Raw genomic sequence first — 13,258 nt, 5'->3', positions numbered from 1 at the left:
CAGTTCTACGTGCGTGTATATTTATTCCATGGTTGTGTGTGTAGTTTCAGCTCTACGTGCGTGTATATTTATTCCATGGTTGTGTGTGTAGTTTCAGCTCTACGTGCGTGTATATTTATTCCATGGTTGTGTGTGTAGTTTCAGCTCTACGTGCGTGTATATTTATTCCATGGTTGTGTGTGTAGTTTCAGCTCTACGTGCGTGTATATTTATTCCATGGTTGTGTGTGTAGTTTCAGCTCTACGTGCGTGTATATTTATTCCATGGTTGTGTGTGTAGTTTCAGCTCTACGTGCGTGTATATTTATTCCATGGTTGTGTGTGTAGTTTCAGCTCTACGTGCGTGTTGGAGGCTGAGTCGGGTGGTTTCCGCTGCGACGCCTGTCAGGTTGGACACGAGGGGAGATACTGCGAGAGGTGAGTGTCGCTGCACGCTGTGAGCTTGTAGATCTGCTGCTCTGTTATAGCCAAATAGCCAAGGTTTAAATAGGGCTGGAGTGGTTAAATAGGGCTGGAGTGGTTAATTGCATGTCAACAATAATCAAAATCTACAAAGTATAAGAACTATTAACTAAAGTTTTCAGATAATTGCAGCGGAGTAAAAAGTACAATATGTAGTGGATATGTATAGTCTTTTATGCAGTTTTTTAAAACGTTTTTATGTCCTTTTTATTTTTGTATAAGCTCCACTGCACATGTTGAGCTACGTATGACAGAGACTCACTCATGAGTCTAAAAGATTCTTTATATTACCTGTATGTTTATTTATATTATTATATTTTCAGCATGCAACTAATTGTAAAATGACTTAGACTGGATCTCTTGTCCACTAGTCCCTTCCTGTAACATTTTAGTCTAGTTTTTAGTTGAATAAAACTAAGACTAAATATATTGACAATTTTGTCATCATATTTAGTCTTAGTTTTAGTCGTCATAGCTTAGTTTTCATTCAGTTTCCATTTAGTTTTCGTCAGTGAAAAAAGGTAGTCGACGGACATTTTTCGTCTTAGTTTTAGTCGACGAAAACAACACTGGTACCAGTAGAACCTTGAACACACACACACAAACACACACACACACACACACATCACGGTGTCGCTTTGCTCGTTTGTCCTGCAGGTGTGCCGCCGGTTTCCACGGCGACCCGTCGTCTCCAGGGGGCGGGGCGTGCTCGCCGTGCGCTTGTGGGCGGGGCTCGCTCAGCGACCTCTGCGACCCCGCCACGGGCGGCTGTCAGTGTAAGGCCGGGTTCAAAGGTCATCTCTGTGACCAATGTGACGACAGGTCCACCCTGGAGGGGGACCAGTGTGTATGTGAGTATAACCATGACAATGCGCACGTGCATGCATGCACGAATCTGACCTCGGGTCAGAATGGAAAACTGTCGGGATGTAGAAGACATGTTTAGAATCTGATCTCAGGTCAGAATGGGTAATAACTCTGCCTGTCTGTCTGACTGTCTCCCGCCCAGCCTGTGATGACGAGTGTACGGGCGTGCTGTTGGACGACGTGGAGGCGCTCCAGGGGCTCGTCCTGTCGGTGAACGTCAGCGGCCTCGCCCTCGCTCCCTACAGCCTGCTGGTGGCGCTGGAGAGGCAACGCGGAGCCATGCAGGTACACGCAGCTGTGTTAGATCAGCATGTTTTTGCTTGATTGATTGATTGATTGATTGATTGATTTGTGGCTACAAAACACACACAGAGAAAAGGAAGGGGAGAAACAGTGACAAAAAACAAAAACAAAAATCACACCCGTGTGAACTGAGTGGTGCAACTCCCCCCCCCCCCCCTCTCTATCTCTCTCTCTCTCTCTCTCAATCTCTCTCTCTCATTAGCAGGCAACAGTGCAGCACTCTCTCTCTCTCTCTCTCTCTCTGTTTCTGGCACAACAGCGCCCCTACTGGTACTAATAGTCATACTGGTGCTCATGAACCAACACATAGGTACACAGGTGAACACGGACATTGCTGTTCCTTGGAGTGGTTGTACCACTCAAACAAAACGAAAGTATTTACAATGTCACTGAGGTGAACGGAAAGTCGAAACGAGACGGATTTTGGACCGTGACCAAAAGAGGAGGAACAAAACACATTTTCGTACTTTCTTGGCATGGAAATGAAAGCGTCAACTCAGCGACTTTTCTAAAATACGTACAATAGCTAAAGTATAACATAATGCTTAACCCATTCTGAACTAAGCATTGTGTATTTATGTTATAGAAAAATAGCAGACCTACAAGCTTGTAAGGTCTGCTAGTTTTGAAAAATCGTGAAAATGCGGCACAAATCATTGAATATATATTCTTTCAGAAGACTTTTTTTTTTAAATTTCGACGTCAGGTTTAAATGGGTTAAAAAAACCCGCCCCGGGATAAACGAGAGCTTTCTTCACATGGCAGTTATGACTGCAGTCATTCTTGTTTTTTCATTCTTGTTTTTTTGGGAGTGTTTGTTTCTGTTCAGTCCAACTCCTCTCGTGTGCTGCCTGGTTGAGGCGCTTCTGGGCGAGACACATATTATACTTACACCCCGCAACCCGAGATAACAGCTAACATAAAACAAGCTCACTGTGTTGGTGTCAGGTGGGTGTTGGTTGAGAAATAAAGGTGTGGTTTTCATCAGACCGTGTTGCTAATAAAGGTTTGTTGTTTTTCAGGCTGGCATGTCGGGGGTTAACAACAGGTCAGATGGGGTGCAGAGTTCAGAGGAGAGGATGACGGCGCTGGCATCGGACGTCACAGCTCTGCTACAGCGGGTACAGCACGCACGCACGCACATGCACGCTCTGTACATTTGCTTTTCCTCCACTACAATTATTTAAAACTTTACTTACTAGTTACTTTGTTAGATTTGTATCATTATTTAAAAAGAAAATGAAAAAAGAATGAAAGAAAAATTAAAAACACTTCAACCCTACAGTGTACATTTGAAAATAGTCAATCTACAAGCTCACAATGCTTCCAGCACTGCACAGTGCACACAAGCATTATATTGCATGGCTGCCATCAAAGAAGGATTTAGTAGTATGCATCTGAAAATATTCTGGTTTGTGTGGGACATGTTGCATTATGTCTGTTTTGATCCGTTTTGATTGGCCAGGCTGTCAATCTGTCATCCGAAGCGGAGGAAATGGGCGCGGCCGCCGCCCAAAGAGTCTCCCAGGGTGCACTGCTGCTGGACAAAATCGGCACACTCAAAGAAAGCATCCAGGGTAACAACAGCAACAGCAATACAATTCAACAATAATAACACTTAACAAACTACAGCCACACTGTATTTTAACCCCACTAAACCCCAAAAAGTGACAACGTATGAACTATTGACAAAATAATAGCAAAGGCTAATGCTCCGCCCTCATGCTAACCGTCTGTCTCCTGATTGGTACCATGCAGTGCTGGTGGTGGAGGCTGGGCTTCTCAACCGCACCCAGGAGGAGGAGCTGGAGTGGGCCAATCACACTCTTCTGCTGGAGGAAGTGACCGCCATGTTGGATGACATCGGCGCCGTCAATCTCACACGGGCCAACGCCACCGTTACTGACGAGCACAGGTGTGTGTGTGTGTGTGTGTGTCTTTAATTGTCAAATTATGAATTTATATTAAATTTCATGTCATATAATATTGTATTAATATGTTCTGTCTGTCTGTCTGTCTGTCTGTCAGCCTGTCTGTGTCAGCGCTCCAGACGGTGCAGTCGGACTTCCTGGCCAGCAGGGCGGCGACAGAGCGGCGCAGCGAGCGGCTGTCTCTCTCCCTGACGCGGCACGCACACGCCCTGCAGCACGCGCGCACGCTGCTGCACGGCGCGCACGCGCGCAACAACCACACGCACACTCTGCTGGACGGCGCGCACGCACAGCTGCAGCAGTACCAGGTTAGTGTTTAGCACGCACGCACTCTGCACGCACGTGACGCACGGAATGCATTTGTACCGCTATACTGGTGAGGACGTCTGCCAATGTTTCATTTACTGCAATGTAGAAACACTCCCTCTCTCTCTCTCTCTCTCTCTCTCTCTCCCTCTCTCTCTGCTTGTACTGTCATATAGTCTCTCTACCAAGGTCTGATGTTGGTGAATGAGTCGCTGGAGATGGAAGAGTTACTGACAGACGCCTTCAGTCACACCGAATACCTGCTGCACATCAACACTACTGCTGTAAGATGCACGCACACCCACACACGCACGCACGCACGCACGCCAAAGATGAATACTATAAGGATGCACCGAATGGGACATTCTTGGCCGAAACCGAATACCGAATATAGGAAACAGTTGGCCGAAAACCGAATAGCTAAACATGATTCATATTATTATATCTTTTGATGTACCAGTTGTTGTACCACTGCTGTCATGGCTGTCTACAACATGTCTATATGGCTGTACCTTGGCTGTAGACTATATGATAAATGGCAAAAGACATGATTTACATTTTGATCGTCACAACAAAACGGTTGGTTACGAAAGGTAACCGCCGGTTCATTGATGTTTCGGTTTCTGGCTCTAAAATTAACCACCGATTCGGCCGAATAGTTTTGGTGAATCCATAATAATAATAATAATAATGTTTGCAGCAGTTGGAGGGTTACGCTGAGGAAATGGACCAGTGGCGCCCCCTGTTGAGGAAACACGTGGACGCACTGGTGATGGGACTGAAGAGAACCAATGCGCTGAACGCGGTGTACCAGTCTGAAGAGCACGCACGCACCCTGCACGCACTCACACACAACTTCACCAGGTACGCACGCACACCCTGCACGCACTCACACACAACTTCACCAGGTACGCACGCACACCCTGCACGCACTCACACACAACTTCACCAGGTACACACGCACACACACACACCCTGCACGCACTCACACACAACTTCACCAGGTACACACGCACACCCTGCACGCACTCACACACAACTTCAAAAAGTATCCTTTTTCAAACTGCAAAGTGTTTGTATCATAGAAATCCACCGTAGACATGTTATGAGCTATACTTTCTGTCAAGACATTCTGTGCCGTGATACATTTATAAAGTGTTGGAGTCAGTGAATCATGGATAAAAACATTATAATGAATTTAACTATAATGTTCCTTTAAAGCTATGTATGTAACTTTCCTGTTCTTCTCTCTCTCTCTCTCTCTCTCTCTCTCTCTCTCTCTCTCTCTCGCTCTCTATCTCGCTCTCTCCAGCTCTCTAGCTCTGTTGTGTAACACGTCTCGGTACAGCATCGCTGGTATCCATGGCAACAGCAGTGTCAGCTCAGCACTAGAGGGCGCTCTGGAGACGGCAGTGCAGGCCGACGAAGCGGCAACACACACTCTGAACACGGTACGCATGCACGCGCACACACACACATACACACAAACGCACGCACGCACGAACACTACGTGTACAACTACGCGGCATGCATGAACAGTGCATTCTATTGTTCTATTGGCTGACTGCGTGTTTCATCTCTGTCTCAGACGGTCCAATCGGAGCAGCCGCTGGCCGCAGTGGGCAGGGCAGCCGTCAATCTCAGCCAATCCGTGCTGGAACAGAGCCGACGTGTCAACATCTCCGCCCACGGTCAGTCAACCCCGCCCTCTTTGATTTCATCACTCTCTCTACCTGGAAAGTGTTTTTTTCTATCATTTGTATCCCACGATTTTGCAAACCATTTTTTTCACCCAATAACTGAATATTATTTTCTGGTGTGTGTAGACCTGCAGATGAAAGTCACCAAGGCGGCAACTCGACTGGGATTGGTCAAAGAGGGTATCTGTAATGCCAGCCAGTTGCTGTCGCAACCAATGAGCAAGCTTGGCAGCCTCGGAAATGGTGAGAGGTTCCGCCCACTGTCAGATAGATAGATTGCAATTTCACTTGATGATTCATTGACATACAAATAATTACGATTAACGTTTATGGCTTTATTGTGTTTTTGACTCTTGGCTTTAGAAACAGCATATCGTTGCTGTCAGAAGGAAACCTCATAACTCCATTTTTGAAGTTTTAGATTTGTTTTGGGTGTAAATCAGTGGTATTGAACACCCTTTACGTCTGGGTGTTGTTTCGAAAATATTGAACCAATGGAAAGTAGTAAAAAGTGCTTTGGACAAAACCTCTTAACTCCATTGGACCCTCCAACTGTCTGCTAAAGCAACTAACTCCATCACCTCTCCCCCTCTCATGGAAGTAATTGACAATATATAAAGCTACAACACCAACTTTGATGAGGCGGTATTGCTTTGTTTTAAAAATATAAGGTTTTCTTAATTTCCAGAACATTTTATATTTTTCATTTCCTGAAAAATGAACCTTTTGGAGTTATGAGGTTCCCTCCCGACAGCAGAGATATGAGAAATAACGTTAATTTGTGAAGACATGACTGAAATATTTAATAACTTTAGACTTTCAAATGAATAAAATAGCAGAACTAGCAGATCTACAAGCTTGCTTGATTGATTGATTGCTTGCTTGCTTGATTGATTGATTGATTGATTGATTGATTGATTGCTTGCTGTGCGACAGACTCCAGATCAGTGATACAGGAGGCGAGGCAGCAGGTTGCAGTAGCTCAGTCGGACCTGCAGGAGTCGCTCCAGAGGCTGGACCAACTCACCAAGCGACTGGAGCTCTCTTCTTCTGTGGTGGAGCAGACCAGCGCTAACGTTAGCCGCGCAAACGCCATGATGTCACAGTCACATACGACCGGTAAATAATACACACTATCGCACGCACACACGCACATAAGTTAAAACCTATGGTAGAAGAAGTACTCCAATTTCTTTACTACTTAAGAATAGTACTTGAGTAAAGTCCACTACCGAGGCAAACAAATGCACACACACACTCACACAACAAAACTGCTTTAACACTTCCTGGTTTCCTTTCTTTCACAGCCAATGAGGCGCAGAGCAAGCTGCACGAGGCGGAGCTTCGCACGGAGCGGCTGATTGACAGAATAAAGCCGCTGAGGATTCTGGGAGAGACTCTGTCCAGGAACCTCTCTGACATCAGGCAGCTGATCAACCAGGCCAGGAGACAGGCTGCTTCGGTACGCAACTACGCACGCACGCACACACGAATGCCCACACCCACACACCTACACACACCCAGAGCCCCCTTTTCCACCAAAAGAGAACTTTAGTTCTAGAACTGGTTCGGTTCAGTACCACGGTGCTTTCACAGAACCGGCGGACATTTTTTTGGTTCCATGAGATCCGAACGAAAACCTTTTAGGGTTCTGAACCAATCCATGTTCAGTGGAAACACTAGTCTGGACCGGTTCAATATTAGGCCGGGGGAATGGAACCGAACAGATTCAACCCTGGGGGAAAAGAGAGGCCACAGATAAAAGTTCTCTGTAGTTCTCAGTCGACATGACATGCTGGGTTTCATTTGGATAACCAGCATGCGTGAGAATAGCCGATCTACAAGCCCACCACGATGAGGTGGTGGGCTTGTAGGGGGGGGATAAGGGTACCTCATGGCAACAGAGGTGTTGTGATGTGAGTCATCTATTATACAGTATGAACATGAACTAATATTCTGTCTGTCTGTCTGTCTGTCTGTCTGTCCGTCCAGATCAAGGTGGCGGTGCAGTCGGACAGGAACTGCGTGCGTTCGTACCGGCCGGAGGTCGGCACGTCCAACTTCAACAGCGTCAGTCTGACGGTGAAGACGTCTCAGCCCGACAACCTGCTCTTCTACATGGGCAGCAGCACCCAGGTAACACACGTGCACGCTCACACACACACACACACACACAGGTTGTTTCGCTTTTACTCGCGAGGACGTAAGAAGTTTAGGTCCCCGATTCTTTCTTTTTTTTCTTTCAGTTTCAGTTTCAGTTTATATTCAACCACCCTAGGGGAATTATTTGACAGCTGCTGAAAGTTGGGGTACCATACAACCATTAAGGCAAAATGTTCTCAATTTCATTCTGCTTTAAGTAGCATGTGACGTGTCAAACTAGGGGGTTTTCATCATTCTGAATCCATTCCAAGCATTAGTTTTGCACAAAAAATACTTCTTGGGCTAAAAACGGTCATAGCCGTCATCACAATGTGATGAAGTCAGCACATTTGGGCATATTTGGGCAAGTGGCTATGGCCAAACTAGGTGGGTCTATGGACAACTTTCAGCAGCTGTCAAATATTCCCCTAGGGTGGTTGAATAGAAACCAATGTGGGATATGTTAGTAGACACGTTTACAAACACATTGGTGAAGAAAATTCTTGGTAAGAAATGTATTCCCAGATTTGACGTTATTCTGATAATATTCCCTGATTTATTAAGGTGGACTACCTGGCGGTCCAGATGCATGCTGGGAAGGTGTCCATGCTGTGGGACGCCGGCTCGGGAGCCAGCCGCGTGGAATATCCACACCTGCTCATCAGCAACAACAAATGGACCCGGATCAACGCTACCCGGTGTGTACACACGCGCTCACGCTCTCACGCACACACACACACACACACACACACACACACACACACACACACACACACACACACACACACAGTATGGTTATAATAGTTTGGGTCTACTCTAAGTGTAACTAAAGTCAATGTAATGGTCACATTTTCTACTCTAAGTGTAACTAAAGTCTGATGTAATGGCCACAGGTACGGGGGGCGTGGCTCTCTGTCCGTCTACCAGTTGGAGGAGGCGAAGTCTGCGCCGTTGCCCGTGGCAACGGGGGCGTCGCCGGGCCCCGCCCGAATCCTGGACGTGGACAACAACACTCTGATTCACATCGGAGGTCTACCGGCACACGCACGCCGTGGGGGAAAGGTCCCCTCGGCAGTGACCCAGAGCAGCTTCGAGGGGTGTCTGGGAGAGGTGTCGGTCAACGGGAGGAACGTGGGACTGTGGAACTACGCTCTGAGAGAGGGAACCTGCAGCGGGTGTTTCACCAGGTAATGATGTGTGGGCCGCGTGCGAGGTGCCGTCAGCGCCCAGGATTACATTAGATAATTGACACTGGGTGGGAAAGAAATGGGTTGCAAAATCGTGGGATAAAAATTACAAACAAAAACAAAAAAAAACCAAGAGGATGGCTTCAGTCCCATGTCATTCACGGCGAGCACGGTGGGTGTAACTATGAGTCACATAACGATGACGACGTGTCTCTCTCTCTTCATAACGATGACGACGTCTCTCTCTCTCTCTCTCTTCCAGCCCGCAGTCGGAGGAGACGGCGTTCCACTACGACGGAACGGGGTATTCCGTCGTGGTGAAGTCGCTGCGGTCCACGTCGACGTCGGTCATCCTCCTGTTCAAGACGCTGTCTCCTAACGGGCTGCTGCTGTACCTGGCGTCCAATGGGACGGTAAGATGACGCACGCACACGCGCACGCACTCACACACACACACCAGTGTTGTTTTCGTCGACTAAAACGATGACAAAAAATGTTCGTCGACTACCTTTTTCCACTGACGAAGACTACATGGAAGCTAAATAAAAACTAACCTACGATGACTAAAGCTAAGACTAAATATACTGACAATTTTGTCAACAAATGAAAACTAGACTAAAATGGAAGGGAAGGGACTAGTGGACAAGAGATCCAGTATGAGTCATTTTACGCATGAAATAGCAGATCTACAAGTTCACAACGCGTCGCAGTGCGACACGTTGTGAGCTTGTAGATCTGCTATAGTGTAAAATCAGTCATTACGACGGCATCAAGGCCCACCAAAATACATTTTAGTCGACTAAATCAACTGTAGATTTAGTCGACTAAAATCTTATGATATTATAGTTGACTAAAACTAGACTAAACACTAAAACATTCCAGGTGACTAAAATGTGACTTATTTTTTTTTAAAGCTATTGAAGAGACAATGACTAAAACTAAAAATCTAAATGTGCCGCCAAAAACAACACTTACACACACACACACACACACACACACACACACACACACACAATACAGGCGGTACATTATTGATGATGATGATGATGATGATGATGATGTGTGAACTTCCTGTTTGGTATACAGAGGGACTTCCTGTCCATTGAGCTGGTTGATGGGCGTGTCCGGTTGACCTTTGACCTTGGGGGAGGAGCTCTGACCATGACCTCCAACACGGCGTACAACACCGGAGTTTGGTTCAAGATCACCCTGCAGAGAAACAAACGCAAAGGTACACGAATACCACTATTTACTACTGCTACCACTGAAAAAGGGGTTCCCGCCCCAAAATGGGTTAAAATCACTGTGTAACAAAAGAAGCGTGGGTCGTGATTTGACACGTTGTTAAACAAGAAAAAGACAATGCCTGGTTCTGAAAGATGTTATTAAGGTCACTCGGGTGCTACGATACGTAATTATGTAACGGTATTTCTACATTGTACTTGTACTTAAGTACAGACCGACAGACAGACAGACAGACAAGCAGACAGACAGACAGACAGACAGACAGACAGACAGACAGACAAGCAGACATAAACATAACCTCCCGTTCCATGTGGGGTGTCCAATAGGCTACCTGTCCATCTGGGCGGCCGACCAATCGTCGGAGAAGGAGGTTTTGGAGGCGGAGTCTCCGGGGACCTCCGCCGATCTCAACCGCTCCGACCTCGACCCCATCTACATCGGAGGACTTCCTGCCTCTCGGCCAATCAGGTAAGTCTTGAGCGTGACCCCATGCACCCACCATGCACCGCGTCTGGAGATCAATAATCGCACAGACCTTTATTTACCTTTGATTAATTGTGTGTGTGTGTGTGTGTGTGTGTGTGTGTGTGTGTGTGTGTGTGTGTGTGTGTGTGTGTGTGTGTGTGTGTGTGTGTGTGTGTGTGATTGCACGCGTGCTTTACAGGAGGCAGGTCGTGTCGAGGTCTTTCATTGGTTGCATAAAGAATGTTGAGATTGCGCGATCCAACTTCGATCTGCTACGGGACGCATACGGGGTTAAAAAAGGCTGCGTACTGGAGGTACGTACACACACACACACACACACACACACTTTTTTATTTTTTTGACTTAAAGCTGTAGGAAATACTTGCCATTAATATAGTGGTTGCCAACGACAAAAGGTATTTATTAATTGATTGCCCATGAGGCCCGTGGTGGGAGTTCTGCTCTGGTTTTGGTGAATATTAAGTAGTTCCGGTCATTTGGTGGGGGGTGCACTAAAAATAAATGAATCCATAAAAAGTAGCATCATTTGTAAGTAAGTTGCCTTGCCGAGCCATGAGGCCCATAGGGCAGCAGCCTATTTGGTATGACCCGGCTGGGGATTGAACCCCGACCTTTCTGTCCCAGGGCGGACACTCAACCACAAGGCTAGCATATCATTTGTATTGTTGACATAGTTCTACCAAGTGTCGTTCAACTTTGACCCCTCTGTCACATGGAACTATTTTTGTTGTGTCCAGTATCACTACGCCAGAAGCAGCACATTTCCTTGGTGAGAGAGAAAAGGCCAGCAAATGAATTCTTGTTCATGTTTTTCTCTCTCTCTCTCTCTCTCTCTCTCTCTCTCTCTCTGTCTCTCTCTCTCTCTCTCCAGGCTGTGAGGAGTGTGTCCGTGTTGAAGGCAGGTTACGTCCAGCTGTCTGCAGTTCCACCGTTCCACCAGCAGGGAGAGATTCTGCTCACCTTCGCCACCAACAACCACTCTGGCACGCTATTGGCCGCCTTCAGCAAGGCCGACACCCAGAGGGGGCGGAGACAGACCAAACGGGTAAGTGGAGAGAGAGAGAGAGAGAGATATGGAGAGAGAGATGGAGATGGAGAGAGATAGACAGCATTAACCATGTTGTGTGTGTGTGTGTGTGTGTGTGTGTGTGTGTGTGTGTGTGTGCAGTCTTACCTCGCTGTCCGGCTGGTAGCAGGTGGCGTGGAGGCGGAGCTAGCCGTAGGGGGCGTGGTCAGCGGCAGCGTGCTGGTGAAAGCCGCCAGAGGCTCGTCCTTCTCCGACGGGAAGCCACACTCCCTCATCATCACCATGGACAAGAAGTAGGTGTCGCACGCCCGCCCCGAGGCTCCATTTCACCTTCTTTCACTGACGAAATTCTAAACATGTCTTCTACATCCTGACAGTTTTCTGAAAAAGCCATGTTTCTATGTCAGTCGATGTCCTTCGGTTTTTCAAAAATAGCAGACCTACAAGCTCATATAGCGCGCCACTCGGTGGCGCGCTATATGAGCTTGTAGGTCTGCTATTTTTCAATAGCTAAAGCATAACATAATGCTAACACCAAAAGGGGTTCCCGCCCCAAAACGGGTCAAGCCATGATGACTAGAACTAAGACCAGGTGTTGTTTTTGGAAGCACATTTTAGTTTTAGTTTTAGTCACGGCCTCTTGAATAGTTTTCACTTAGTTTTAGTCACCCGGAATGTTTTAGTGTTAGTCTAGTTTTAGTCGACTTTAATGTCATGAGATTTTAGTCGACTAAATCTACGGTTGATTTAGTCGACTGAAATGTATTTCGGCGGGCCTCGACGCCGTCGTAACGGGAACCCTGAACTATGACGGCATCATATTCACTGCCTGTCTGTCTGTCTGTCTGTCCCTCTATAGGATCCTGTCTGTCCAGCTGGACGAGGACCTCATAGAGAGCACCCCTCTGCTGTCCCTCTCTGGGGGCGTGGCCCTGTCCCTGTCCTCCGTCTTCATTGGTGGACTGCCGGCGGCAGGCCAGGCCGCCGACGCTCTGCCCGTCAGGTTCCGGGACACGGCGAGGTCATTCCGCGGCTGCATTCAAAACCTGGCATTGGAGGGAATGTAAGTCTTGTCTTGTCTTGTCTTGTCTTGTCTTGTCTGTCTGTCTGTCTGTGATTGATTGATTGATTGATTGATTGATTGATTGATCTCTGTATATCAATCAATGTATGTATATGCCAATGGTTGTTCTTCATCCAAGTCCATGATTATAATACTAGACAATCTGATAATATTCATCCTCCCTTCAGCCGTACCACTCTTAGCCAGTTCTCCATAAAAGTCAGAGGTTCTTTACTCTGGAATTCACAGATATTTATTGTCTCATCAAAAAGCAACTTGATTCTAACGTAATGTAGCCTTATTGTGCATACTCAGACATACTCGGACTCAGACAAACGCACACGCGCGCACATACACACGCACGCACACACACAGACACACACACACGCACACACACACACACACAAACACACACACACTTCACAAGTGTAAATAATGTATTTCTTGTTGTTTTTGTTTTTGTTATTTTCCATACCTATGCTTGATTACTTTGTCTTACTATTTGTATATTACTATTTGTTAAATTGTATATTAACTTTG

At 46.7% G+C, this 13,258-nt stretch overlaps 1 protein-coding gene across 1 annotated transcript in view; it reads left to right on the top strand.

Moving 5' to 3' along the window:
- The window catches only part of lama1 (laminin, alpha 1), a gene marked incomplete at both ends in the record, with an annotated part of 45,149 nt that overhangs the window by 27,007 nt on the left and 4,884 nt on the right, over window positions 1-13,258 (top strand). The window contains 24 exons of the mRNA XM_083777690.1: window positions 327-416; window positions 1,119-1,312; window positions 1,471-1,613; window positions 2,654-2,752; window positions 3,097-3,208; window positions 3,390-3,546; window positions 3,660-3,870; window positions 4,045-4,152; window positions 4,569-4,681; window positions 5,217-5,319; window positions 5,457-5,559; window positions 5,695-5,811; window positions 6,505-6,687; window positions 6,876-7,030; window positions 7,561-7,704; window positions 8,275-8,408; window positions 8,604-8,897; window positions 9,160-9,310; window positions 9,984-10,128; window positions 10,469-10,610; window positions 10,807-10,921; window positions 11,500-11,673; window positions 11,797-11,948; window positions 12,515-12,718. Coding sequence (XP_083633816.1) covers window positions 327-416; window positions 1,119-1,312; window positions 1,471-1,613; window positions 2,654-2,752; window positions 3,097-3,208; window positions 3,390-3,546; window positions 3,660-3,870; window positions 4,045-4,152; window positions 4,569-4,681; window positions 5,217-5,319; window positions 5,457-5,559; window positions 5,695-5,811; window positions 6,505-6,687; window positions 6,876-7,030; window positions 7,561-7,704; window positions 8,275-8,408; window positions 8,604-8,897; window positions 9,160-9,310; window positions 9,984-10,128; window positions 10,469-10,610; window positions 10,807-10,921; window positions 11,500-11,673; window positions 11,797-11,948; window positions 12,515-12,718 — 3,543 coding nt within the window. The remainder of the gene's footprint in view (window positions 1-326; window positions 417-1,118; window positions 1,313-1,470; window positions 1,614-2,653; window positions 2,753-3,096; window positions 3,209-3,389; window positions 3,547-3,659; window positions 3,871-4,044; window positions 4,153-4,568; window positions 4,682-5,216; window positions 5,320-5,456; window positions 5,560-5,694; window positions 5,812-6,504; window positions 6,688-6,875; window positions 7,031-7,560; window positions 7,705-8,274; window positions 8,409-8,603; window positions 8,898-9,159; window positions 9,311-9,983; window positions 10,129-10,468; window positions 10,611-10,806; window positions 10,922-11,499; window positions 11,674-11,796; window positions 11,949-12,514; window positions 12,719-13,258) is intronic.

This window comes from Protomyctophum parallelum (assembly GCF_964188405.1).
Source record: "Protomyctophum parallelum genome assembly, chromosome: 12".
Classification (NCBI taxonomy): domain Eukaryota; kingdom Metazoa; phylum Chordata; class Actinopteri; order Myctophiformes; family Myctophidae; genus Protomyctophum; species Protomyctophum parallelum.
The sequence above is the reverse complement of the archived record's forward strand: the minus strand, read 5'-3'. Positions and strand labels throughout refer to the sequence as shown.